At 53.1% G+C, this 26228-nt stretch overlaps 10 protein-coding genes across 10 annotated transcripts; 4 read left to right on the top strand and 6 right to left on the bottom strand.

Moving 5' to 3' along the window:
• Positions 1-1079: 1079 nt before the first annotated feature.
• BO66DRAFT_434695 (AAA-ATPase Vps4-associated 1 family protein) lies at positions 1080-1907 on the bottom strand (the record flags this gene model as incomplete). Its single annotated transcript, XM_025650791.1, has 4 exons — positions 1080-1194; positions 1258-1334; positions 1433-1696; positions 1791-1907. 4 exons carry the CDS (start codon positions 1905-1907, stop codon positions 1080-1082), a joined length of 573 nt encoding a protein of 190 aa, XP_025508144.1.
• Positions 1908-2076: 169 nt separating this feature from the next.
• Positions 2077-4751, bottom strand: BO66DRAFT_365711 (nucleoporin NDC1). Its single transcript, XM_025645224.1, has 3 exons — positions 4464-4751; positions 4117-4384; positions 2077-4045 (listed from the first exon to the last, which is right to left on the bottom strand). The coding sequence occupies exons 1-3, from the start codon at positions 4594-4596 to the stop codon at positions 2461-2463; spliced, it is 1986 nt and encodes a 661-aa protein (XP_025508143.1). The 5' UTR covers positions 4597-4751; the 3' UTR covers positions 2077-2460.
• Positions 4752-5120: 369 nt separating this feature from the next.
• BO66DRAFT_417563 (SNAP receptor PEP12) lies at positions 5121-6363 on the top strand. The gene is made up of 2 exons (XM_025649687.1): positions 5121-5432; positions 5517-6363. The coding sequence occupies exons 1-2, from the start codon at positions 5136-5138 to the stop codon at positions 6033-6035; spliced, it is 816 nt and encodes a 271-aa protein (XP_025508142.1). The 5' UTR covers positions 5121-5135; the 3' UTR covers positions 6036-6363.
• Positions 6364-6399: 36 nt separating this feature from the next.
• Positions 6400-7140, bottom strand: BO66DRAFT_398117 (cytochrome c1 heme lyase CYT2; the record flags this gene model as incomplete). Its single annotated transcript, XM_025648628.1, has 1 exon — positions 6400-7140. The coding sequence occupies one exon, from the start codon at positions 7138-7140 to the stop codon at positions 6400-6402; it is 741 nt and encodes a 246-aa protein (XP_025508141.1).
• A 405-nt stretch (positions 7141-7545) lies between these two features.
• On the top strand, positions 7546-9157 carry mvd1 (diphosphomevalonate decarboxylase MVD1). Its single transcript, XM_025649686.1, has 2 exons — positions 7546-7701; positions 7793-9157. Exons 1-2 carry the CDS (start codon positions 7631-7633, stop codon positions 8934-8936), a joined length of 1215 nt encoding a protein of 404 aa, XP_025508140.1. The 5' UTR covers positions 7546-7630; the 3' UTR covers positions 8937-9157.
• A 121-nt stretch (positions 9158-9278) lies between these two features.
• BO66DRAFT_425837 (Elongator subunit IKI3) lies at positions 9279-13883 on the bottom strand (the record flags this gene model as incomplete). The annotated part of the gene is made up of 9 exons (XM_025650253.1): positions 12585-13883; positions 12442-12534; positions 11833-12392; positions 11627-11780; positions 11230-11572; positions 10935-11176; positions 10750-10883; positions 10421-10700; positions 9279-10354 (listed from the first exon to the last, which is right to left on the bottom strand). The coding sequence occupies exons 1-9, from the start codon at positions 13720-13722 to the stop codon at positions 9279-9281; spliced, it is 4020 nt and encodes a 1339-aa protein (XP_025508139.1). The 5' UTR covers positions 13723-13883.
• A 79-nt stretch (positions 13884-13962) lies between these two features.
• Positions 13963-14655, bottom strand: BO66DRAFT_468152 (cytochrome c oxidase VIIc family protein; the record flags this gene model as incomplete). The annotated part of the gene is made up of 3 exons (XM_025652629.1): positions 13963-14319; positions 14380-14412; positions 14478-14655. 3 exons carry the CDS (start codon positions 14653-14655, stop codon positions 14294-14296), a joined length of 237 nt encoding a protein of 78 aa, XP_025508138.1. The 3' UTR covers positions 13963-14293.
• Positions 14656-14956: 301 nt separating this feature from the next.
• Positions 14957-18867, top strand: BO66DRAFT_388368 (ATP-dependent RNA helicase MTR4). The gene is made up of 6 exons (XM_025646543.1): positions 14957-15807; positions 15872-15962; positions 16021-17085; positions 17138-17733; positions 17787-18352; positions 18415-18867. The coding sequence occupies exons 1-6, from the start codon at positions 15028-15030 to the stop codon at positions 18593-18595; spliced, it is 3279 nt and encodes a 1092-aa protein (XP_025508137.1). The 5' UTR covers positions 14957-15027; the 3' UTR covers positions 18596-18867.
• A 2196-nt stretch (positions 18868-21063) lies between these two features.
• On the top strand, positions 21064-22425 carry BO66DRAFT_146179 (nuclear envelope protein Cut8). Its single transcript, XM_025642109.1, has 2 exons — positions 21064-21311; positions 21381-22425. The coding sequence occupies exons 1-2, from the start codon at positions 21233-21235 to the stop codon at positions 22244-22246; spliced, it is 945 nt and encodes a 314-aa protein (XP_025508136.1). The 5' UTR covers positions 21064-21232; the 3' UTR covers positions 22247-22425.
• Positions 22426-23665: 1240 nt separating this feature from the next.
• Positions 23666-26007, bottom strand: BO66DRAFT_434686 (DUF3984 domain-containing protein; the record flags this gene model as incomplete). The annotated part of the gene is made up of 2 exons (XM_025650790.1): positions 23666-25135; positions 25918-26007. The coding sequence occupies 2 exons, from the start codon at positions 26005-26007 to the stop codon at positions 23666-23668; spliced, it is 1560 nt and encodes a 519-aa protein (XP_025508135.1).
• Between the last annotated feature and the right edge of the window lie 221 nt (positions 26008-26228).

The raw sequence follows: 26228 nt of genomic DNA, 5'->3' as shown, positions 1-26228 counted from the left end.
GAGACGATGAGAGGGAGGGGAGAGGGGAGGGGCTCCGGGCGGATTGAATTCGTTCTCTATGCAAATATCATCACCTACCAACCCTGGATAGGGGATGATTGACGACGCTTGGTGGAAAAGGATCCGATGATTGGGAAGTCTGCACACGCGGGAGAGAATTGTTAGATTAACATGAGGGCATTTTTGTGAACGCCATAGATTAATTGCCACTGGATGGGGTCAGTTCCCCGCTCTTTCAGTCTCTGCTACCGGGAAGTCCTGTCGCATCCATTGGATCAGAGGAGGTTGCACTCCATTGTACTGTACTTCTATCGGTAATTCGGTACTAGTAAGGTACGGAGGGATGTGTGTGACGCTGTGTGTAAGGCTGGCTGGTGGTGTGTTGGGTAGGAAATGCCGACGGGGGCACGGCGGCCGTTCCCTGCCTTATGCCTTATGCCTTATGGAAGGATGGGCTTTCTATTTCTAGAAGCCGCCTAAGGCTGAGTTGTGGCATGTTGTCTTGTAGCTACTTCGTAGCTCAATCCAAGCTTCTTGCGACAGGTTGCGTGGTATATGCAGGCCAGATGCATCGCATGTGAGGTTAGTTACCGTATCTGTCTTGACTTGTTCATGAGGCAGACCAAGAGCAAGGACCCGCTTCCCATCCTTTGCACTCGTGACAAAGAGTGATCTGGTGGTCTCGTTGGAAATCTGACTGGACGAGTTGATGGAGGAAATGAGCCCAGGGCTGTGCTATCCGCGGATTTTGTCTTGCTTCCTAACGAATGTCTTGCATGATGGCCGAGACCTGCATCGAAAACTCCCTTCATGAACTGGGCAATGAACCCCTGGCCTCTGGTGCCAGGACCCTAGAGGTCTCACTTTAAGAGACATGTTCGTACGAATACGAAGCTGTCTTAGGCAATACGCAAGAGCCCAGGCTATGCTGGTCCCGCATCATGATAAGACACGCAACAGTAAGCACCGCGCGGCCAGGCTCACTAGAATGAGTCGTGCGCACACTTTGTTTGTCATGAACCTTCTCAAGGAACATCAACCCAGTCCCAAGGACAGGTGCACGTTTACTCAACACAAACTCAAATCCCACCGGACGGGACAGATGGAAAGAACGAGGGGTCCTGCAGCCGTTGCCGGTTGCGCCTCGCGACTTCAGCGTTGCGCACTCTGTCAATCCGCATCTGGTAGAAGTTTCTACCCCACCATTTTGATCAGTATCAAGACACCTGAACAGGGAACAGGAAAGAAAATCCGTACTTATGCAGAGCAAAGATGCGCGGCGAATCATCCGTGCTCGGCGTTGTGGTATCCCCGGATTTTTTGATCGCATCAATCTGCAGCGCATTTCCAATCAGCCAGACTGCCCAGCCTCCCCAGTTGCCCATTATCCTTTTCCTCCATCTCACACTTTGGAGAGTCGAGAAAAACCTACCTTGTCATCGCGCTCATTCTCTGCGGTCTTATCGTTCTTGTCCTCTCCATCCTTGTCTTTCTCCTTTTCCTTTTCTTTCTCCTTGTCTTTGTCCCCACTCTTCTTCGCTTTCCTAGCCTGCCGCTCCTCGTACTCCTTCTTCACCTTCTCGATCTCTTTCGCCATAGCATCGCGCTTCGCCTTCGCTTCAACCTCGGCCGCATCGATGATAGGGGAGCAGAAGTTTCGATCGGTGAGGTGGGAGGGGCAGATGTAGAAGAAATCCTGCAAGGGAAGTCGTTCGGTCGTTAGCACAGCGGCGAGAGACCCATGCGTGAGTTCATCAGATTATCATTGTAGACATCCGGGAATGGCTTACCTTGTTGTCGGGAGTGATGAGGACCGAGGTCGAGGGTTTGTAGCAGATGTAGCATGATTTAGCAGAGGTGTCGGCTACGCGACGGAGGTGATAGGTATTTTGAAATGGCGAGGCCATTGTTTTTGTGAAACTTGGGAAAAGATCAGAGTAAAAAGCGGAAGGTCTAAGGAGTTCTGCTGTTGACTGCGTCCTGGACACGCTGGGGTAGATGGAAATCCAAAAGTTGGAGCTTTGCGCGGGGAAAGGGACAAGTGAAATAGTTTGGGTGCGGAGAAAATAGTCCACTCTTGATGATGTCATGTGACAAGTATACAGTACATGTTGCCCTCTCGAATTCTGGAATACAGTGATCCACTGATAACTACCTGCCCAACTAACGCCAGAGCAATGCATACATAACAGTCAGGACTGACTCTAGGTCTAAGCCTTAACTTTTCAAACAAAACGATAGCCCTTTTTTTTGGGATATTCGACAAAGGGTAGAAAAAGGAAACGGCCAGGAAGTTCATCTTCTGAAATCAGGTGAGTCAAAAACAGGAGAACCAAGTTTACCTTGGATATTCATCACAACACAGTATCTTCCATCATTGAAGTCCCGCAGGTGAAAAACTGTTTGGCTGTTCCTCTGACAGAGCACGATTTATGCTGCCAAGTCGGAAGAAATGGTATTTTACAGACCCGCATTAACCACGCCAGCGGCCTCCTCGGCTAGCCGGAGGTCCCTAGCATCTAAGTCCATCACGGTGAAATATTTGTTGAATGCGGACAGGATGTCTTTGAGAGAGTGTTTGAGCGTCGTCAGGACTAGATCCACATCAGGAACCCGACGAGCCTGGGCCTGCGCCTCCGGATTGCTGGAAGGTGGGAAATCGACGTCCGTCCAGTGCGCGTCCAGACCGCCGTTGATGAACGGCTCTAGGGTTTGGATGGTTTCGGTGAACAGACGGATGAGGGCAGGAACATCGGCTTGGACTTTACCGTAGGAATCCTCTTCGAGACTCTTGATAGAGAGGCCAGTAATAGAGTCGATGGAGTGAACAATGGAGCATATATTGGCGTGGGGTGTGCCAAGGACGATACCGGACAAGCGACGGGCGTAGGTGTGTTGGAAATGGCGGCCGATTGGGGTGCGAAGGGCTTGTGCCATGAGAGGGTGCAGGTCTTCGGGCTTGCACGTGATCAAGGGACCGGTGAGGCGCTCGACGAGTTCCTTGTAAGTAGCAAGGAGCTTCTGTTTCTGTTCGGGACTGAGCACGGCAGATAATGCCCGGTCCAGGACATCAACAGCTTTGGCACGGGCGGTAGGAGTCCAGTCGGGGTTGTTTCCGAATGATTTGATGGTCTCATTCCAAGCCTCCTGGTGAGAAGCGGTCTTGGGGACGGGGGCGAAGATGTCAACCTCATTTGGCGCCTTTAGCGGGTCTGTGAGTCGAGGGAGAGTGCGAAGGACGAGCTCATCCTTTGGAGGTAGGCCAGTGTCGATACCGGAAAGTGCCTTTTTCTGTTCCCTTGTCTCTTGATGTTCCTTCTCATCGACATTTGGTTTGACTCGGGTCGCGACACCCTTGACCACTTCTGTGGTCGCGGCGAAAATCTGAGACCAGGCTGCCCCTTCTTCGCGGTCGATATCATTAAAGATCGCTTTGCGACGATCAGGAAACTGCTGGCTGATCAAAAGTAGTTCCCAGAATGCAAAGGCTCGAACCGTCTCCTTCTTCGCTTTGAGGCCAGTAAGCAAGCTGCCGTTGGGGTCTTTAGCATCGGCTGTCAAAGGCTGGCCGCGCTTGAGGGGCTCTTTGCTCAAAAATATGGAAAAGAAAAGGTTGGCGCTCTGCCAACAAAGCATCAGAAGCGCTCCTGAGACCATTGACCTGAAGATGATTCCCGGTGTGATCGGTGGAAGAAAGCCCGGCGGATGAGCGGCGGACCTGGGGATATCCCAGAAGAGTTTGGCAAAATACAAAGCGGTACTCCACGCATAACGACGGAGAAGAATGGAGTACGCCAGAGGGCAAGCCAAAGCAACGAACAAACCCCTCTTGATTCCGCCAACAATGGTCGGCAGGAATTCAGCCTGGATGCGTTTGGCAGTGGACTGAACTGCACCTTTGTCCTTCTCAGACCGTTTGGCGACTGGGACAGGAACTCGGTCATAATCATCGTACAGGTGAAAAAGCGACTGTATGACTGCTAGCACGAGGTGATAGGTGTAGAGGTATATAGCCCGTTCGTTGAGACTTGCGCGTTCATGAGGTCTGGCATCATATTTTTTCTTAGCTGAGGTTCCACCACGCTCAAAGTAATTCAGCCTTGGGTGAGCACATACCTGGCTCGGTTCACCCATTCCAAGTGCGCACTAAGCGGCGAAGACCATCTGTAGATCTCGTTGAACCACCAGGCTGAGAACATGTACCATCCGAAGGTCTGGAAAGCATCGAACGGAATAAGCTGCTTAAGAGTACTGATTGACGAGGCGGTCGTCCTTGCGCCAAGGTGCATCTGACCAACACGCAGGACAAAGATGACAAGGCTGCAGAGAGAGAGTAGAACTGTTCTAATTCCACAAGCTCCGATTGGAAACCATGACCAGAAGACTAGTTGGATGTCGCAAGTGGTTAGCGATCGCCGTGAGTACGTCTTGCGAGCTGCTCCATCCAGCGTGGTTGTACTTACATGATGATTTCTCACCAAGGGCAAATGCAACAATGTAGCAGACTAACAGCGCCAGTGCAGAAGCATGCACAAATCTTCTGTGCAGGGCCGAGGTCAATATGCGCCGATAAGGGCGAGGCCGTGCAGCAGCCATGATGAGGGTTGGGATCTAAAGTGTGATGGGATGATCTCTAGGCAGAGAAGGATGAATCAAGTTCACCGCATGATCAGAGTAGCTGCAGAATGGGTAGCAAGTACGCCTTGGAATAAATGAAGCTCCAAGCGTATTGAATTGGAGCTCAGTCGAGGGAAAGCGGGCAGCGGGATGCGACGACAAAATGAAGCTTTTCGAACAAAGCACCAAAACACACCAGCCACATCCGTCGTATCAGGTGACCGGGCAACACATCGAGTCCGTGCGTCAGGTGATGGCGGCCTGCAAAACCGGGTGTCCATTGCAAAACCAGGCAACAACGCCATCGGGCCCGCTTCCCCCCTGCTACCGACGTATGCCCTGCGCTGTACGGAGCCTAGACTAGTGTACTCACTACTGTACATGTGCCCGCTTGCATCAGCCCGGAGTCAGGTTGATCTCTACCACTACTACTACTATTACTACTACTACCCAGTAACTTCTCAGTCCTTCCAGCTTCCAACTGTCTACCCACCCAGGGACACTTTCTCCGCCCAGTCATGTCTTTCGATCGCTTAGATTCACTAGAGTCGCAGCCTACGACTCTGCGCCGCGCAGATGATCCACACTATCGTGATGACCCTGAGTTTGACCGCTTGACCGAGAGTCTCTCCAACCGCCTCTTTACCCTCACTTCGAACATCACTCGCTTATCAGACCAGATCGCTCTTTTGGGTACGCGTCGAGACACTGAGCGCGTGCGTGAACGGGTTCACAACCTACTGGAGCAGACTCGCTTGGGTTTCAAGGATGTAGGGGAGGGGATCAAGAAAGTAACTACGTGGGAAGACGTCAATGTATGTTGAGTTCCATCTCGCGGTCCGCGCTATCCCTGGGCTCGGTCCCCTCCAACGTGAGTGTCGCTGACATGTATCCACTAGCCGTCTCAAAAATGGACCCAGCAGAAGCTCTCTTCCGAATTTCGAGCTACATTGGAGGAATTCCAAACCGTCCAGCGTCGTGCCCTGGAGAAACAGCGAGCGTCTGCAGTGGCTGCTCGCACAGCCGTGGAAGACGGTGAGCATGCGGCCGAAGATGGCTTCCAGCAGCAGCAAGAGCAGCTTCTTGAACAACAACCTCGACTGGCGAACCAAGACGAAGTGGATTTCCAGGAGTCTCTGATCATCGAGCGGGAGGCGGAGATCCGCAATATTGAGCAGAGCGTTGGCGAACTTAACGAGCTCTTCCGCGATGTGGCTCACATCGTCCATGAGCAAGGAGGTCAGCTCGATATCATCAGTGAGAATGTTGAAAGAGTCGGGGACGACACTCGCGGTGCCAACGTTGAGCTGCGAAGCGCGAGCAGGTACCAGAAGAATGCGCGGAACAAGGCCTGCTGTCTTCTGGTCATCCTGGCCGTGATCTTGCTGATCATTGTCCTTGCCGTGGTGCTGGGTTGAGTTTCGCCCGCTCACTTATAGTCTGCAACATCGCTGGTTGATCCAGGGTGGGTCGCGGCGTTCCCTCTCTTTTGATGATATCCTTCCCATGTACTTTTCGTTTGTATGCGTATGTTTGCACTCATTTTGCAGGCGCTTTGTCGTCTCCACTCATGACTCTCTTAATGAATGACCGGCGCATATGGAGCAGAGGATGTTTATCTATCTACAACGTTTGTACTGTCTTTCTATGCTTGATATCATACATAGCTTCTGTTATACATGGAATGTACACTGAGATGAATTTACCCAAGAGACCCGAAACTCCTTGTGTTCGCCTGTACACGTGCACCGTAAATCAATAATGGAAACTGCGTTGGACTGCCTACAGTCCCGCGAACTTGCTGAACCGCATACGGCAGCCCTCCCAGGTGTTCATCTTAGGCCGGACGTCCAAGTAGAAGCTCAATTTACCCGGACCAGCATTGGCGGCCAAACCAGCGCCGGTGGCCCCTCCCGATGTCTTGCCTTGGTAGAAGTCGATAACGTACTCAACTCTTTCTCCACCACACCTTTCCACAACCCAATCGTGTCGATCAAATGGTAGCTGGTAGCCCATGAGGTTGTTGATTCGCGCCCGAGGGCTCAGGAATTGAGGGTCGACGCCTAGACCGCGGAATGAGTAGAGCTTGGGGCCTCCACATTTCTTGCTGCCGGGGTCACTGCTGGGAGCTCGACTCTCCCATTCCAGAATCTGCTGCCATGCGCGCTCGTTGACGGCGTTATGAATGGGGATAATGGACGCGACAGTGGTGGCCAGTTCAGAAGCCGATTCTGTGGAAGAAGGTGTGTTGCCCTTGCGCATCAGCGCCTCGAAGAACTGTCGCTCGGACGGATAGATCCAATTTCCAGTGTTGGGGTCGTGGCCTGTCTCAGCCTCGTCGTTCGATGGCGCGCCGTGCGATGCGCTCGGGGAAGAGTATGGTGATGGCGGAGCGTTGGGTGATGCGGGAGATGACGGCTGGGATTGGGGTTCAATGGCGCGTGGGATGCTGCTTACTTCACGATCGGTGGAGAGTGGACGTTGCATCTTCGCCTTCGATTGACTGTCTTCTGAAGGCGGCATTGGGTGAGGAGGAGGGGCAGCTCCCCCGGATGCTTTGTGTTGTTGTAGCCATGCCTCGCGAGTTTTGTGATCAACAGGGCATACTCCGGCTGCCGTGGCAGGCTCGGGGGAGGGCGTACTGGCACCAGCACCCATGAGTATAAGGTAGTGTATCTATATAGTAAGATGTGATAGATAGAGATCAAGATCTGAAAGGGTCGGTGATGGGGTTTCACCGTGCTGAAAGCGTCTGGCGAATGAGAAGTATGAAGATAGAAATCAAGGACTGGAATGAACTTCGACAACGCCGAACAGGCGGAGAAAAAATGGCCGCTCACCGCCTTGAGTCCCGGGTTCATCAAAACAACCCCTCTCTTTGCCCAACTGGGAAATCCATTTATTCCCCTCCCCTCCCTCGTTGGACTGGCCATCTCTTTCTTCAACAACATTCGTCTGCTGCTTCTACGCTGCCAATCAAATCTCCATTCAAGCAACTTGCTGAAGATCAATCATGGCTGCTTCCGCTGATAGTCCCGTCTACCGGGCCACCACGACGGCCCCCGTCAACATCGCTGTCATCAAGTATGTTGCTTCTATGCGTCCCAACCCCTATTGCGCGGTCCCTCACGAACCACATTGAGGAGCCCCGGAAGATTGACAAGAACTCTGCCAGATACTGGGGCAAGCGTGATGCCGTTCTCAACTTGCCTACCAACTCCTCTCTCTCCGTCACCCTCTCCCAACGCTCATTGCGCACCCTTACCACCGCCTCCTGCTCGGCCATCTACCCCGCCGAAGACGAGCTGATCCTCAACGGCAAGCCCCAGGATATCCAGTCATCCAAGCGTACCCTTGCCTGTCTCTCCAGCCTGCGCGCTCACCGCAAGGAGGTCGAGGCCGCCGATTCCTCTCTTCCGAAGCTCTCTGCCCTCCCTCTCCGCATCGTCTCCGAGAACAACTTCCCCACCGCTGCCGGACTCGCCAGCTCGGCTGCTGGGTTCGCCGCCCTTGTCCGCGCCGTGGCCGACCTCTACCAGCTCCCACAATCTCCCCAGGACCTCAGTCGCATTGCCCGCCAGGGCTCCGGCTCCGCCTGTCGATCGCTGATGGGCGGCTACGTCGCCTGGCGCGCCGGCACCCTCGAGGATGGCAGCGACAGTCTGGCGGAGGAAGTCGCGCCCGCCGCTCACTGGCCCGAGATGCGCGCCATCGTGCTTGTCGTCAGCGCCGAGAAGAAGGATGTCCCCAGCACCGAGGGGATGCAGACGACCGTCGCGACGTCGAACCTGTTCGCCACGCGGGCGAACACCGTCGTCCCCGAGCGCATGGCGGCGATCGAGACCGCCATCCAGAACCGGGACTTCCCCGCCTTTGCCGAGATCACCATGCGGGACTCCAACGGGTTCCACGCCACCTGCCTGGACTCCTGGCCTCCGATCTTCTACATGAACGACGTCTCGCGGGCCGCTGTGCGTCTCGTCCACGACATCAACCGGGCCGTCGGCCGCACGGTCTGTGCCTACACCTTCGATGCGGGCCCGAACGCTGTTATCTACTACCTCGAGAAGGAGACCGAGCTCGTGGCTGGTACGATCAAGGCCATTCTCGGTACCAAGGCCGATGGCTGGGAAGGCCCCTTCTACGAGCCCATGAAGGATCTCAGCGCCCCCGGTGTTGCCCTGGACAAGGTGGACTCCAGGGCCGTGGAAGTGCTCAAGGACGGCGTCAGCCGCGTCATCCTTACCGGCGTCGGCGAGGGGCCCGTCAGCGTGGCCGATCACCTGGTCAGCGAGAAGGGCGATGTGCTCTCTCACTAAGGCGCTCTCATGCCAAACTCAAAGCCCCGCGGGCATCGAACTTATGCACACCGCGGATTGCCTTGAGATGAAAAGATACCCAAACCGGTCCCTCCTTTGTTTTGTTTCTAGTGGAGGGATCGTATTCTCTATCCAGAGAGCATATATTCTCGTTTATCGTACGAAGCATATTACAACATTAATAATCATTTAACATTTGAAATTGAATGCCTCACCACCGGCCCAAAGAATCTATGCTTTTTTGTAACCTTTTCCAAAACCATAGCCAGGAAAGAAAGAAATAAAGACAGCCAGCCAGCCAAACAGGTTTCCGATTAACATGCCTGACCAAGGAGGTTCGTTCTAGTTCAGCAAAGCCGACAACTTCAGCTCCTTGACAGCAGGCACCTCCTTACCCTTGCCCACATTGGCAGTGGCCGTCACGCTGTCCCAGAAGACGCTCTGCCCGCCGCCGCCCATCCCCAAGTGTTCCTCGCCGGTACCAAACCCGCCGACATCCGCGTTCTCGAGCTCCCCCTCATTTGCCACCACCCCCTTGGCCCCGTCATTCGCGGCCACCAGAGCGCCAAACACCTCCTCGCGGCTCTCCGTGCACAGCTTCAGCACCTCCTGCATGGCCTTCTCGATGGCCGCGGCGCGCTCGCGCATGGCGCGGCGCAGCAGCGCATCGACGAGCGCCTCGACCTCGCCGACGGTCGCGTTGGCGCGCTCCAGGAGCCGCCGCACGCTGTTGACGAGGTACTCCTCCTCGTAAACGGTGCCCTTCTTGCCGCGGGCGCGCTTGCGCTCCTCCTTGCGCCGGGTCTTGGACGTGTGGCGCGACGAGGTCGTCTTGCCGGTCTTGCCCGTGTTGCCCGTGTAGCGGGTGAACATGGAGCGGCCGGCCAGCGTGGACGCGTTCGTCGGCGCCAGGGAGACGTTGTCGGGGATGTCGACATTCCCATCCCCGCCCGCGCCGCCCAGGGTGGGGTCGCCGCCGAAGTAGGCCAGCGGGTCCGTGGCGCGGCGGACGCGCAGTTCGCGGATCCGGGGCACCTGCGCGTTGAGCTGGGAGCGGAAGTCAGCCAGCAGGTCGGTCATGGCGCCCATGGCGTCCGAGAGTCCGCCGTCGACGATCTCCGGGATCAGCGCCTGCTGGCCGTGCAAGGCCAGAAGGCGCGTCGCCTCGGAGAATTTGGACGCGCGGCAGAGGAGGCGCGCCGCCGTGGGGACGTCGCGGAGATGGTCGGCGTGGATCTGCGCCGCCGCAACGTAGTCCTTCGTCTCTTCGGTGAGGGTGGCGGCCAGGGTGCTGGCGTGCGTGGCGAGTTCCTCGGCGGGGAGGGGGACCATCGTGGCGCAGTAGATGGACTCGCGCCAGAGGTGTGCCAGGTGGTAGCATTTGTATGCGTCGGTATAGAGGGAGAGGGATTCGTAGGCTGGTGAGGGGGGTTCGGTTAATTCAGGGAAAGGGTCCGAGATTGTGCGGGGTTTGTTTCACGTACCAATTCCTGCTTCCTTGTACTTGGATTGATCGAACAGGTGGTCAGCGTAGAGGTGACTCATGTCTCGTAGTTGCTCGGCTTGGTATCTGTACAGATCGATGGCATCCTTATAGAGCGTGTGCTTGATGGCGTAGGCACGGAGCTCATCATGAGCGTTCAGTGCATGGAGGTGTTTCAGGGCTTTAGAAGTGCGTCCTAGGTAATTATCGATCTCGAACTGGCGTCGGAGTTCCGGCATCTGTTGCAGCTTTCTCAGGAATGGAAGATACTCGCGGGGGTCCTGCGTGCTGTTAGCTCATATCGTCGTGAAGGGAATCCGAGGCACCGACTCTCTGAGCTTGTTGGGCAACAAGTAGCGTGAGTTCGAGGTCATAGAGACCCAGTGCATTGTCGTACAGACGGTTGGCATCTGTCAAGAAGCACATGTGCTCTACTGCGTCGTCGGCTTGTTCGGAGCTTTCCTCTGCTATGTAGTCAGTATTTGCTCCCAAACGTGAGAAGAAAAGTGTCATACCTCTCAACCGTGCAACCAGCTGAAGACCGGCCTCAAGGTCAGGCGGGGACTTGCAGACATGAGCAGTGATCAGATTGTGCAGGTTGGTATCCAATCGCTTCTCAAGAGTAGTCAGGAAAGCATCGCAGATCCGGTTAACCTTACTGCTCTTGCTCGAGGGAGCGGATAGAGCAGCGAGGGCAGGATCTTCGGTCTTCTTCTTTAGCGTGTCTTTGTACAGTGTCTGCGACACATCCTCCTCACTAGACGCAATTGTCAATCGTATGCTTCGCTAGGTGAAGTAGGATTTCCATACCTCAGACGAGAGATAAACTCGTCGATAAAGTCGATTCGCTTGACCTGATCAACGAAAAGTTGGATGCTCTCCATGAACTGCTCGGGGGCATAGTCATGAATGATATTCATGTCCACCATCTGACTACGACAGGTCAGAAACGCTGCCCGATAATTCTTGCGATCAATGAATGACCGGATACCGGCGAGTACGAGGGCCCGAGGGTATATGGTTTCGATGTTGCCGCGGGGCATCTGTAAAATGACAGCGAATGTCGAAGGCATGACCGTGACCAACCGTCCTCCGCGCTCGATGCTTCTGCAGCGTTCGTCCGTTTCCGGGGTATCAGGAGGTACATCCATTTCTGAAACATGGGCGTTAGTTATTGTATGGTGGTAATTAAAGTGGACTTCCAAACCTTCTGCTCTCGTCAGGTGAACGAATTTGATCAGGTGTAGGGAGGTGGTGAAGACGATATGAGCTTGTGTGAGAAGAAACGAAGTGCAGTTCTTGGCAAGAAGTGTTTTGTTGGCATACAGAGCCCCGGACTTGGTCATAGAGATGAGAAGAGTCTTGTGGAATATTAGTGATCAGTGATACATAGAATCTAAGAAGTGGGTATACCTCATCTTCAGAGATCTGCACAGCTTGCGCCCAGTACGTCTCGGCAGATGGACTTTGGCTCCATGGCATAACTTCGAACTGGTTTGGAGAAGGCATTGAGATGTAGGAGTAGGTGATCGGGTGGTGTGGTCCTAGATTGTGAGAGAACCAGAGCGATTCATGCCCGAGAGATGCGAACATTGACATGATTTGTTCCGAGTCGGCTGCTTGGTAGGCAACCTTAGTCTCCCGAGTCTCGAGCGTAGTCCGCTCTATGCAGGTGTTGCTAGGCCCACTGCTCTTGAGCACGTAGACTTCAGTCTCATTAATGAAAGCGATCTGGCGGGGTCGACTATTCGGTGCATCCGAAAGTGGATAGCTGGACTCAAGTATTGGGACAGGGACTGGTCTAGTTTTGAGGGCCCAGATAAAGACGGAGAACCGATCGTTCTCAAGAATAGCAATGCGCGTTCCTGACTTGCTGAATGCCACGTCAATGATGTTTGAATCAAGTGTCAATTCATTATGGGCCATAGGGGGCGGAACACCGGCCAGCCTCAAGGGAGTCAGCTTCAAGTTTTCTGTCATACGTCAGCAGCTTGAAGTCATAAATGCAGGGCAAACACATACTCCCGTCTACAACACCCACGGCACCAACATCAGCTGGGCTTGTAGTGGAGCCATGGGCGACGTCAAACACAAATTCCACGTCCAGCATTGATTCTACCCGGTAATTAGCATATGACAATCCACGAATTGAGGGCGTACCATACCATGAGCGCCAGCAAAGAACCGCAAGGCCTTTTCTTGATGCCACGTGAAGGTAAAAGGAGTAGCGTAATCGGAGTTACTGACGATAGGGATCTCTTGCTTCAAGTAATAGTGGTAATTGCCCATTGTCCAGAATTGGACACGATCTCTGAGCCGGACAGCGAGAACAGTCGAATCGACGTTCCAGCTCAGAGAGATATCCGAAGCCCACGTCGAGCGCTCTTCCTCTGTAAGACGAAGAGTGAACTCGCCGTGGCGCAAGCCGTTTCTCTCAAAGAATACCACATCGATTCTATCATCGCGTCTCTGAATGCCGGCAATAAGGTTACCATATGGCCTCCAGCTAAGGGCACCTCCCAGGCCATCAACTGGTTCACTGATACTGTCTAAAGCACCCTCACGCGAGTAGACTCGAATCGCGCGGCGCACGCCAGCCTCAACACTGTTCACAGCGACATAAGCACCGTCTCCGCGCCAAGTGATGGTCGTTCTTCCGTCATCATTGGCGCTCAGCTTGCCCTCGTCCACTTTCTCTGGGACGGTAGGATCACGGAGGGCCTTGGCCCGTTTGCCTTGGAATTGAGTCTCGCGCTTGCCCCAGCCCACGGAGACATGCTGGGAAGCGTTGAGGTCTTCTTGTGTGAAGGTGATCTCGGCCACATTCTCAAACTCTCGAGTCATGTACAGGAAAGTGTTGGCTCGAGTAGTCAAGGCCAGAAGCTCCTCGTCAGGCGACCAAGCGGCGGCTGTGATACCAACATCAACCGAGCCCACAATCTCAATCTTGTCCTCGCCGGGGAGAGGCTCTTCGCGTACGATGACAATATCACCACCTTCCAGAACCAGGCAGGCAGTTAGGCTGTCTGCGAAGTAGTGGAGGGACAGTACGCGATCGCATTCCAGCTCGGGAAGCGGGCATGGCGCATCCCAGGATGCGATGCACTCGAATACATCGGCTCCGACAGGCTCTGAGAAATGGGCGTCATGGCGCTTTCTCCGCAGCTCGATAACTGCGTTATTTGCTGTAGGACCAAAGGTACAAATGACTGCATCCGAAGCAGTGTCCCAAGCTGTCGCTGTTAGGGGGAGCTCGTTCTGCAGTTGCACCTCAGCGAGGCGCACGGTTTTAAGGTTGCGCATCTTCGGAATAGCAAATCTTCTACCCCGCCGCCATTAATCGACGGCCGCTTGAAGATATTGATAATTCTTTTGTTTTTTTGGCGAGAAGAAGAAAGATAGAAAGGATCAACCGACTGGAAGTGAAAAGGTCTCAGACGGCCGTCATAGAATCTAGATCTAGACTAGACTGGAGAAAGAATGGTGTTCTGTTTCTGGTTCTTGCGTTTGGGCGGCGGAGCGGTCGCGGGCACACCAATGATTCTCCCGTCGACAATTTAATTTTCCTTTCCTAGACGGATTTCGACCAATGACTTCATCCATATTCTAATAAGGTATCAGACAATCCGCGGCACTGCACCAACAACCTCCATGATGCCTCTTGCAACACTGGAGACCTATAATCTAAGCATTTCTCTACGTAAACCTATGTAATTGATGCCAGAGATATTATTCTGAATCAATACCGTGCTCAATTCCTCAACTTTATACAAATTTCCGAAAACATCCGATCTAGGATACACACTCGACCGCTGATCCCCCGAATCCCACCAATTTCCGTTGCGCGTGAATATTGCACAGCACAATAGGGCGCTTAGCGGGTCTTGTAGGTCTGCCAGACTGGAGTGAGAGTTAGATGATTGCTGAAGGGACGTGCTTGTGGAGCAATGAGTGACATACCAGCAATACCGAAGGGAGCACCAAAGCCGGTGACTAGTGAATGGAGTTAGTGACATTGACCCATGAAAGCCGTTCTCATCCGGCGCGAGGGGACTAACTCATGAAAGCCCAGTATCTCCAGAAGAAGTACTTGGTGAGGGGGTTGAAGGGAAGGTTGGAACGGGGACCCTCAGCGTAGTGGTAGGGGCTGCCGAGCTGGGCACGGGTGGTGGAAAAGCCACGACGGGCGACGAAAGAGGTGGCCATTCTGGCGCGGAGAGCGGAGGCGGCGTACATCTTAAGCAGAGTTAGAGTCAGTTGTTCGATGACCACGGACTTGCAGGCAGTTACGCACTTTGAGAGAGATGGTAGAGCACGAGTGTCAGGGCAATCTTACTGGAATCAATCAACGGGCGGAGGAAGAGCTGGGAGGAGTGGAACGATACTCCGTCGCGGCTGCCCTCCGGAAGTGCAGTCACGTGCTTGTCTATCTAATCGGGTAAGTTTCACCGGCGGAGAGCTGCTACTGCCCGCCCGCGGCTTTCATTGTGTTAACCAAAAATTTTGGGGCCGATCGCCTTTAACCCAACTCTTCTTCGTCTTGGAAGAGAGAGAAGCTTCGCAAGTGTCCAGGTCAGGCTCCGGTCTTGCTTTCGTTGATTGGCCACCATGGATGAGCTTTTCGACGTCTTTGACGACCAGCCTCAGGCTGTCAAGCCGGCTGAAGGAGCACCCAAGAGATCAAAGAAAGACAAGAGCAAGAAACGGCAGGTCAATGGCGATGTCAAAGCAACCGCCGCCGCAACCGCCGCAACGGAGGATATCGACATCCCCGACGCCCCCGACGCCCAGGTCCCTCCCCCCGTGGACGAGAAGGAACCCGAATCAGAAGAAGAGAAGGAAGCCAGCCCTGTTGCCGACTCCAATCAACAACCCGATGCGAAACGTCCGCGCCTCGCGACAAAGGAGGCTGAGCCTGTCTTGGTCGATTCGTTCGAGACGGAGCAGGAGCGCGAAGTCGCAGGAGCCACCGGACTGCAAGCTTCGGCCGATTCTGCGTCTTTGAAGTTATCCCACCAAGTTCGACACCAGGTCGCCATTCCGCCGAACTATCCCTACGTGCCCATTTCCCAACACAAGCCGCCGGAGAACCCTGCCCGCGTATGGCCATTTACCCTGGATCCTTTCCAGCAAGTAGCTGTCGCATCCATCCAAAGAGAGGAGAGTGTGCTTGTCTCCGCCCATACTAGTGCCGGAAAGACCGTGGTCGCCGAGTACGCTATCGCGCAAAGCTTGAAGAACAACCAGAGAGTCATCTATACCAGTCCGATCAAGGCGCTGAGCAACCAGAAGTTCCGTGAATTCCAACAAGAGTTTGGAGATTGTGGTTTGATGACTGGAGATGTCACTATCAACCCTACGGCTACATGCTTGGTCATGACCACCGAGGTAGGCGCTCTTTGGCTGGGAAGGCATTCAGAAGCAGTTCGCGCTAACGCAGCACATTTTCCAGATTCTACGTTCGATGCTCTACCGTGGCTCCGAGATCATGCGTGAAGTGGCCTGGGTCATCTTCGACGAGGTTCACTACATGCGCGATGCCAGTAAGTCCTACGGACCTGACGTTTGCCTTTTTCTTGCATATAACTGACAACTCCGCAGCCCGAGGTGTCGTCTGGGAGGAAACTATCATTCTCTTGCCCGACAAGGTTCGGTATGTCTTCTTGTCGGCGACAATTCCCAATGCCATGCAGTTTGCGGAGTGGATCGTGAAGATGCACAACCAGCCCTGCCACGTTGTGTACACCGACTTCCGACCAACCCCGTTGCAACACTATTTCTACCCGGTCGGCTCTGAAGGACTGCATTTGATCGTTGATGAAAAGGGTGTCTTCCGCGAAGATAACTTCCAGAAAGCGATGAGCAGCATTGCCGATAAGAAGGGCGATGACCCTTCGGATGCCATGGCTAAGAGGAAAGGAAGGGGCAAAGACAAGCGCTTGAACAAGGGCGGCCAGAATGACGAGAAGAGCGATATGTACAAGATCGTTAAGATGATCATGCTTCGGAACCTCAACCCTGTTATCGTCTTCAGTTTCAGCAAGCGCGAGTGCGAGAACGGTGCTCTTCAGATGAAGAATCTGTCGTTCAATGACCCTTCGGAAAAGGAGATGGTCCAAACAGTTTTCGATAATGCTCTTAAGATGCTCTCGGAAGAAGATCGGAATTTGCCCCAGATTCAAAATCTCCTACCGCTTCTGCGCCGTGGTATCGGTGTCCACCACTCTGGGCTGCTTCCTATTCTCAAGGAAACCATTGAAATTCTGTTCCAGGAAGGTCTTATCAAGGCTCTGTTTGCTACTGAGACCTTCTCCATTGGCCTGAACATGCCGGCAAAGACTGTTGTGTTCACCAGTGTGAGGAAATTTGACGGCTTCAGTCAACGTTGGGTTACTCCCTCGGAGTTCATCCAGATGTCTGGTCGCGCTGGCCGAAGAGGTTTGGATGACCGTGGTATTGTGATTATGATGGTTGGAGAAGAGATGGATCCTGCGGTTGCAAAGGAGATCGTACGCGGCGAGCAGGATCGGCTGAACTCGGCTTTCCACCTGGGCTACAACATGATTCTCAACCTCATGCGTGTGGAGGGTATTTCGCCTGAGTTCATGCTCGAGAGATGTTTCTACCAGTTCCAGAACACGGCCGGTGTTGCCGAGCTTGAGAAACGTATGGTCAATCTATCCCGAACTGTTTACTATCATGCTAACTGATGTCACAGAGCTTGCGGAATATGAACAGAAGCGTGCGAGCATGAAGATTGAAGACGAAGGCACCATCCGTGAATATTATGACTTGCGGAAACAGCTTCAGAAGTTCACCGATGAAATCAGGACCGTCTTCACCTACCCCGACTACTGCCTGCCGTTCATCCAACCTGGTCGCTTGCTTCATGTGAAGCATAAGGATCACGACTTCGGCTGGGGTGTCGTTGTCAACAGCAAACAGCGCAAGGCAGCGAAGGGCTCGAGTGAAGAGTACACTCCTCACCAGCAACACGTTGTCGACGTTTTGCTCCAACTCCCCGATGGCAACTCTGTGGGTACCAAGTCCTTTGAAGACATGCCATCTGGGGTGCGGCCGCCTAAGGAGGGCGAGAAGACATCTATGGAGGTCGTCCCAATTGTGCTTAGCTGCATTCAGGCCATCGGTAAACCGCGCGTTTTCCTCCAAAAAGACTTGAAATCCAAAGACGCGCGAAATTCGATGAAGAAAACCCTTGCTGAAATACACAAGCGTTTCCCCGACGGCATCGCTACCATGGACCCGCTTGAAGACATGCAAATCAAAGATGATAGTTTCAAGAAGACTCTTCGTGTGAGTAGACTCGTCCTTGAAACCATGTCTGTAAATCACTAATCAATCAACAGAAAGTCGAAGTCCTAGAGTCTCGCCTGTTCACCAACCCATTGCACAACTCCCCCCGTCTAGCGGAACTGTACGATCAATATTCGGAGAAAGTGGAGCTTGGAAACAAGATTAAGGAGACGAAGAAGAAGATCTCAGACGCCATGTCTATCATGCAGCTCGATGAACTGAAATGCCGCAAGCGGGTCCTTCGTCGGTTCGGGTTCATCAATGAAGCCGAGGTCGTACAACTGAAGGCTAGAGTTGCGTGCGAAATCAGCACGGGTGACGAACTGATGCTCAGTGAACTTCTTTTCAACGGTTTCTTCAACAAGCTTACGCCGGAGCAAGTCGCTGCTGTTTTGAGTGTCTTCGTGTTTGAGGAAAAGACCAAGGAGACCCCTGCTCTAACACGGGATGAGTTGGCCAAGCCCCTCAAAGAGATCCAAGCGCAGGCTCGGATCGTCGCCAAGGTCTCGCAGGAATCCAAGCTGGCCGTCAACGAGGAAGAATACGTCAATAGTTTCCACTGGGAACTGATGGAGGTCATGTATGAGTGGGCGAACGGGAAGTCCTTCTCTGATATCTGGTGGGTTCCTTTCTCTTGCTCGTGAATCGTTCTCCCGCAATGCTAACCTACCGTCTGTGCAGTCAAATGACCGATGTCTACGAGGGCAGCTTGATCCGAGTTTTCCGCCGACTCGAGGAGTGTATGCGCCAGATGGCTCAGGCAGCCAAGGTCATGGGCAGCGAAGAACTTGAGAGCACTTTCGAAACCGCCCTGACCAAGGTGCGTAGGGATATCGTCGCCGCCCAGTCCCTGTACCTATAAAGCACCATACTATCGTTGTTTCTGTCTTCTCTCGCTTCGACTTTGGTGGTTGGGCTGTTTCTTTTATTACCTTGGTGGTCGCATATCCGGCGTCAGGCTTCACAAAAAGGTTTATGTATGGCTTTTTCTTGCCGTTCTTCCGTTTCTCACATTGTTTTATGTCTACATATTCCTTCTCTGTAAATGAGGGTGTCAATCTTGTGCGACACTCGATTCTAGATGGGCGCAGTCCTCTTTACAATCCCAGCTGGCCGTTTCCCAGTTGATCTACGATCGATTTATCTTTTTTTTTCTTCTCGTCCTTCTATCAATCGAAACTGTAGCCACGATCAAAATGGGTAAATCGAATTGGGCTCTTTGTGAAATGTGTGGGGTACTTGAGGGGAGCCGACGAAGTTCGCCAACTAATCATGGATTGATTGGCAACAAGAAAAACCTCTTTGGCAGTCGTCTAGACAAAGGATACAGATGAATCAGTAGTGTCTATCAATAGTCCTTGCCCCACCGAGGGTGTTTACAACTTCTTTGAGTGAGCAACAGCCGCTGCCAACCAAAACCGAATCCCCCAGCAATAGCAGCAAAACCCGCAACAAAAGAATGAGGACCGTACACGGGATCTGGATCGGAAGCTACATTCCTTTTTCTTTGACCTTGGTTCTAAGTAGTGATCTGAGACGGCAGGCATCCTTTGAGAGAGCCACTTGGAATCTTGTCCTTGCTGGCGTACCATTTTCCGTATCTTCCATCGGGGTGTATATTGCGCAATATGTTTCAGATGCAGTCAAGATTCGAAGATCGAAAAAGAAATCCTAGGGACTTTCCGCGTATCGAATCGAACGCGGGGACGGGGAATTGTCCAAGCGTTGCGATGAGTGATATTGTGCGTACTGTACGTGTTGGCTAAGAGGTCGCATGACTGTTTCATCCTCTCTCTCTCTCTGACATGGAACTACTGCCGTAGGAGTTGGTCTATTTGCGGGATGATCTTGAGAGAGAAGGTCGGTACGGGGTAAGACAGGGCTGCTTGACGGAGCTGATGCGTACATGCACTGTAGGTTACTGTAGATATCGATCTATGGGCGGGAATATCAACCTTCTTTTTATTGTTACGGTGTCTGACCGATGACAATGTCTAGCGTTGTGCCATGAGTTCTGTAGCGTTCCTTGACTCTTCCGGTATCGGGTGGGCTAATCCTGAAATTTAAGTCTTACTGTTCGCAGAAAGAACAAGATGGGAGGGGAGGGAGGCGACCCCGCAAGGATGGTGGTAGATGTTGATGGTGAAGTTTTGGCGCAAGGTCGTTCTCTGCGTTGTGCTCTATCTACTGGTAACCGATCTAAACTCATCCACGTCGACAGTGCATTGCCTGTGTGAGGCTGACTTAAGTCCATACTGGGGCATGTATCTATCCGAGTTTCCGAATCACGACTGGAGATAACTACAACATTGGCGGAGAGTTTAGTTGATCTATTGGCGCTGCCGGGTGGCCTTGGTATCGCTGGTTTTGGGGGGGGGGGGGTGGGCTTTGTTGGCGTGAATGACCATGAATCAATCTACTTCGCCTAAAATGAATGGTTCGCTTGCGCGAGACGGCCAATGTGTTTATGACGGCTGAGGACCCTTCGAGTACAGTACTTGACTGGCTTGGTATCCCTAGAGCATGGTGGCAATGCTGTCAGGGTCATATTTGGCTCAGATGCGGTTTGATCTGAGTCAACCAGCGTGGTTAATTTCCGAGATGATCTAGATATGTGAGACTGCTTTCAGACTATTGCAATCGTGCAGAGAGCAGCTCTGTATGGTTCATGTGGGATTCAAGTGCTTCTGAGAGGAAGGAAGGGGTCCCAAAGAACGAAAAGAGAACTGAATCATGTCGGACAGTTTTTTTTTTTTTTTCTTCTCTCTATTGTTTAGAGTTGACGCTTGGTTAAGTAGTGGTCATGCGGGCGACGAGAAGTATGCGGATGGATTGAGAGATTGCTGCTCTACTGCAAGACCCCGGAAATTAAAACAATGTAAGATTTCCTTGCCACGGGGCTGCGATGCGGATTCTTGCAGATGATGATGAGTTACGGAGTATTGAGTGTAGTTGTTGTGTTAAAGGGAAGAAGGGAGGGAGATGGTGGTGATGCTCAGTAGAATACAGAGTAGAATCTCTGATTAAAGAAAGTGCATTGAAGGCTTGCGTTGCCTCCCGCAACCCGTCCCGAGGCTCCACCGCCTCTCGCTCTTCTTTCTTTGCTGTGTCTCTCTCTCTCTCTTTCCCCACCAAGAAGGCAAACAGTCATTCAGGTTAACTGAAACCTTTCTTAGTCTTTCTTCTCCCACTCCACTTCATTCCCATTCCTGCAACTCCACCACCAACTACCACCTTCATCACCACCACTACCACCACTACCACCATCTTTTCCTTTCCCTTGCTTCTTCTTGCATTTCTTTTCTCTTTCTCCTACTTTTCCAAAACACTCCCCTCTCTTTCTCTCTCTCTCTCTCTCTCTCTCTCCTAGACATCTCCTCGTGCTCCTAGCTGACGACCTATCCGTCCCTCGTCCTCGTTTTTCCTTCGTTGGCTACGCTACGACCCTTCCTCTCCTTTTTCTCTCTTGCCCAACCTCAAGCGGTCGGTGGCCATCATCATGAACAGTTTGGTGGCTACACCACCTGTGCCTCCTCACCACTTCTACGAACCTTCTCGTCTCTCTCCTTCCCGTCCAAGTAAGATTAAATTCCTTATCAATCCTTTGAAATTGTTTTCCCGTATACTGATTGTCCCCGTCCCTTTAGTGTCTACCCCAACCCACACGCCCAACCGCAAACGGAAAGCTGATGATGATGGCAACGATCACGATGGCCGAATGTCCGCATCTCCCACCAACTCGCCCGCTTTCACTCCTCGAACCCTTCCATCCAACCGACACCATATCAAGCGTGCTCGTCCAAATGTCAGCGGGCGGCCTCTCTCCCTGCCCCGCTTGCTAGAGACCTTGGATACCAATGCTCTCCGGGGCGTTCTCCGCTCCATGTGTGAGCGTCATCCGGCCCTGATGGATGAGGTCATTCATACCGCCCCACGACCCAGCGTAGCATCCGCACTCCAGGTGCTTCGGAATTACCAGTCCAACCTTCAGTCATCATTCCCGTTGGGCGGCAGCTCTGAATCAGATTACGCCTACAACCGAGTCCGCCAGCCTTTGGGGAGTTTGTTGGACGCCCTCAGTGACTTTACACCACATTTCCTCCCGCCAAACGAAACACAAGCCTCCGTATCCTTGAGCTATTTAGATGGGGCAACCGACATAATTCACGCTTTGCCCCGGTGGCACACACCTCAGAACAATCTAGAGCGGGACTCTGCGTACGACGAGATTTGCAAGGCCTGGATCTTGGTGATTCGGGAGGCTGCCAAACGTGGCGGTGGTATTCAGTTACAGTACGGTGGTTGGGACCAGAAACTGGCAAAACACAACCAAAACTCCGGCGGTAAACTGCAGGCAGCCGTCAACGAGCTCGGTTCCAGCTTAGGGTGGATGCACAGACCGGATGCCCAAGGCTATGGAAGCCCTGGAGGTAATGACCTTGGATCCATTCGCGAGCAACTCTTGTCGGGCACATACGGGCTCGGCACCCCAGTCAAGGTTGGGCCATGGTAATGCCGCCAACAATCGACTGCCAGCTTCATCTTCTCCCATCTTCTTCCTCCCACCGACCTACTCCAAAAACGACATCCTTCACGACACTTGTTTTACCGCCCTCCCCATTCAGAGCTAGTGTCCGAAACCTCGACCGTGCAATGTCCACGTATGATACGATCACGATACTTTATCGCATGAAACTAGACTTAAGGGTCGGCTTGGCGTTTTGCAGTGTGCAAGCAAACATTTTTTTCTGTCTTTTGCTTTGATGTGTCATACTTTGGGAAGCCGCCGCCTTCATCGCCTACTCTCGATCTAGATTGCCAGATTTCAGGCCCCGGGTTCAATCCTTTTTCTTTGTGTTCAACATGTTCCATGCATCCAGATCCTCCTTGCATTGATGCAGTCCGGCATGGTTTTCCATCTTTCTTTCGAACATTGACTTCTTCATTCCTTTCCTGCATCCATGCGACTTCATTGCATTTATCTTATCATATCACGACGAAGCTTCAAACATTTTCGTTGACTAAACAACATACCTTGTTGTCGTCCCACAATCCTGTATACCCTTTTATTCCATCATGTTCCCTCAACTAATATCACCCTACCGGTGTCTGGCTTATTCATTGGGATTTTGCAAGGAGGCTTTCTCTACATTTTCTGCCGACCCTCCGCGGGCCAAGTTCTACGTGTCAATCTAAACTAAGAAGCAACAAAGAGCATTCGTTTTAGCAGTGGTGGAGGCTTGTACAGTTCACTCGGAGCGAATTGGGAGAATTTCAATGCAAATGCAGGGGTTGGGCTCTATACATCTGTCCTAATTGGTTAGTCGATGTCACTTTCGAGCAAAACCCACAAATCTTAGGCTGCATGCAGTGCCAAGGTAGCACGCACCAATTTGAAGCTCAATTGAAGCTCGATGGTTTTAGCAGTTGAGATGTATGGTATTTCTGTCTTGGCTGGGTGATCAGAGAAAAGTTATCCAGGGTCGAAAACAAAAACCCTTCCATCGAACACGCATCTGTAGCTCCCTGTGGTATGTAGGTCAATGGTCCCTCCGCTAGTGACTCGTAGGTGAGTGAGCCTCGCTCCTCCTCAATGCAATGACATCTGCGGGGACACACTGTACAGCTCACACCAGCGTCATCTACGATCCAACAACAAAGCAATGGAATCCTCGTGGACAAAGACATCTGCCTGTGCATTTATGTGTCCCGTGGCTACGCCGTACAGAGCAGGAAGGAGAGGCCCGGGGGAGAGGCCCGGGGGCGGGGGGGGACAATACTATGTCGATCCCGCAGGGTACAGTAGACGCGTACATACACAAACAGGGCGCACACAGCATACGGGCCAGTTCTTTTTGCATTCAATAGGGAGAGAGGGAGGTTTTACCCCTCGGGCCCAGTCCAGACAAAAGGGAAGGAGAGGAAATCGAACTCAAGACAGCGCACGTTTCACAACCCGGAACAGCCAGCCTGCATCTCCCCAGCCGCCTTGGTCTCCGGGCTTCTCGCAGACGGAAAGGACTTCCGATTCGGCGATGGAGATTGTGTCGGTGTCGTCTGCTCCAATTGATGGTGTTGCTGCTACTGCTACATGGGTCGATGAGGGGTCATTTTCAACGCTATCGGCTGATGGGTGAGGGGGATGGTCTGCGATGGTGATGGTTCGGGATTCGACTACAGTGCCGTCATTGCCGGTGCCACCACCACCACCACCACCACCACCAAAGGAAAGCGGCCAGTCCTCGACGCCGAATAGGGTCCATTCGACCATGCGGTCGATCCAGCTGCCGAGTCCGAAGCCTCGCTCCCGCGTGAGGCGTTGCAGTTCTTGCTCGTCGATCTCGTCTGACTCGTCGCCCGAGTCGAGGTACGGGTAGTCGGAGGTGAAGGAGGAGAGGTCGTCGTCGACCTCCTCTTCCTCGTCGAATTCGGCGTTCTCGTCGCGTTGGATGGAGGCCATCTCGGCGCGGATGCGCTCGTCGACGAAGTCGGGGATCAGGGGGCGGGTTTGTTGTTGTTGCTGTTGTTCCTCGATCTTCTGCGTGCTGGTGCTGGTCAGAAGGTCGGCCGTTCTGCTTTCGCGGCGGGAGGAGGCTGCGGTCGATGTTGCAGTAGTGGCCATGCCTAGACTGGTCATGGCAAGGTCGGCTCTACTGGCCACCCGGCTGCTGGGGCGGGACCGTGAAGCCCGTCTGGATCGGGAGTTGGCCGCGGCTGGTGTGGAACGTCCGGACCGGCCATGTCGAGGACTACCTCCGTGGGACCAGCTATAATGGTGGTGGTGGTGGTGGTTGTGGTTGAGGAAGTCCAGGGTGAGTTGATGGTCGTCAGAGACGAGGCTCGTCGAGCTCTGTCGTTTCACGAGCCAGCTCTGGCCTTTTTCTTCGCGGGTCGAGGAAGCGAGTGCGATGCCTGCGCGGAGCATCCATTCTGTGTCTTGATGGTGGTTTGCAGGGTGACGGGTACGGGTGCTACGGTTAGTGTGGTGGGTTTGGTGAGGTTGATGCTGCTGCTGCTGCTGATTATGATGATGATGAAGGGGGCTGCTCGCACTCCGGGCTTGTAGGTTGGGGTCGCTGGCGTGGTGGATGCGGCTGGAGCTCTTGCTCCGGGGATGGTGTCGCGTGCGGGACCCGCTGCGGGAGTGGGAGTGCGAAAGCACCCCCGGAGTGCCGGGCACGGAGAAGCTAGCCAAATAAGACCTTGCGGTGGGCGGGTCCGGGCTGTCGTGGTGGCTGTGGTGGGGATGGTTGAAGTAGTCTGGAACCTCTGCCTCCTCCCCCTCCTCGTCGGCGAGAAATCGAGGATTCAATGGAGCGAGAGAGACATGGTGCAGAGAAGGATATGATCGTCGCGATCGAAAGGCGCTCTGGACTGGTGGCTGCGCGGGGACCTGGGTTTGCTACAATAGGTGGTGGTGTTAGATGAGCATGGTGTAGGAAGGAGAAGGGGACGGAGTAGATTGCATCTCGAAGTATAGGTAGTTATAGATAGAGTGCTTACCTCCATCTGGCAGGATCCGATCGGTTGGATCGGAGATAACTTGAGAGACTGGGGTGAGAAAGTGACTCAAATGACAAATGTGGAGAGAGCGAGAGAGAGCGAGAAACGAAGGAATCGGAAGTTGGAAGGGAGCAAATGGAGTCCTTAAGAGGAAATCGTCGGCTCTCTGAGACTGGGATCAGCCTTGGCCCGCGCATGTGAAAATGCGGGCAGAACAAGACAGCCTGGAGGACAATGGCACCACCAACAATAAGTTAATCATCATGCATCTATCACTCCACCCTTCAATCAGTCGTTCCTACTTCAGGTGGACCGAGGTCAGCACTCGGGATTTAAAGGCAATCCTTACGAGGGGGTGGTTGGATCGGAATGGTAAAACCGCGTTGGCTGGGAATTGGTGCTCGTGTGGTGAGGCGAAAGTCAATCCACTAACTAATTAACCTACACAGCAGTTCCAAGTTGTAACTCTTTCTAATTTTATGCAGGCAAGCTGCTAATCTACAGATTAGATCGCAACAGCTGGGACTACTCTATGTACTGTAGGACATAACTTTTTGGTTTTACAGAGGAGGTAATTCATAGGCAGTACGACTTCGATTACTTCATGTGCTTGCTTCACCATCAGCTCCTGACCAAGTCACTTGGACTATTGTGTGCTGTGGTCAACCTCATACCTCGTACAAATAACAAGTTACCTGCTCCGTACTTGCAGTGGAACGCCACACCGCCCTGGCGAGGGAAGATCCGCTCTCCGTCGGCTTGCTTGTCCATCTTCCAACAACATCCTTCATCTTTCATCATTCATCATTGATTTTCCTGGAGCCGAGTTGACCCTACGTCTTCTTCCCTTGGAGCTCAAGCTTCCGTATACCTGTTTCCCCTTTAGTTTCCTCATTTGCTGGTGTCCTTAACTCCCTTCAGCCTCCTTGAAACCTGTAGCCATTACCTATCTCCTACTCCGTACCTTGTCTGCCCAGGCGCCTATCTGACCT

Source organism: Aspergillus aculeatinus, assembly GCF_003184765.1.
Source record: "Aspergillus aculeatinus CBS 121060 unplaced genomic scaffold BO66scaffold_4, whole genome shotgun sequence".
Taxonomy (NCBI): Eukaryota; Fungi; Ascomycota; class Eurotiomycetes; order Eurotiales; family Aspergillaceae; genus Aspergillus; species Aspergillus aculeatinus.
Note: the sequence above shows the minus strand (reverse complement) of the source record. Positions and strands in the feature narration are given on the sequence as shown.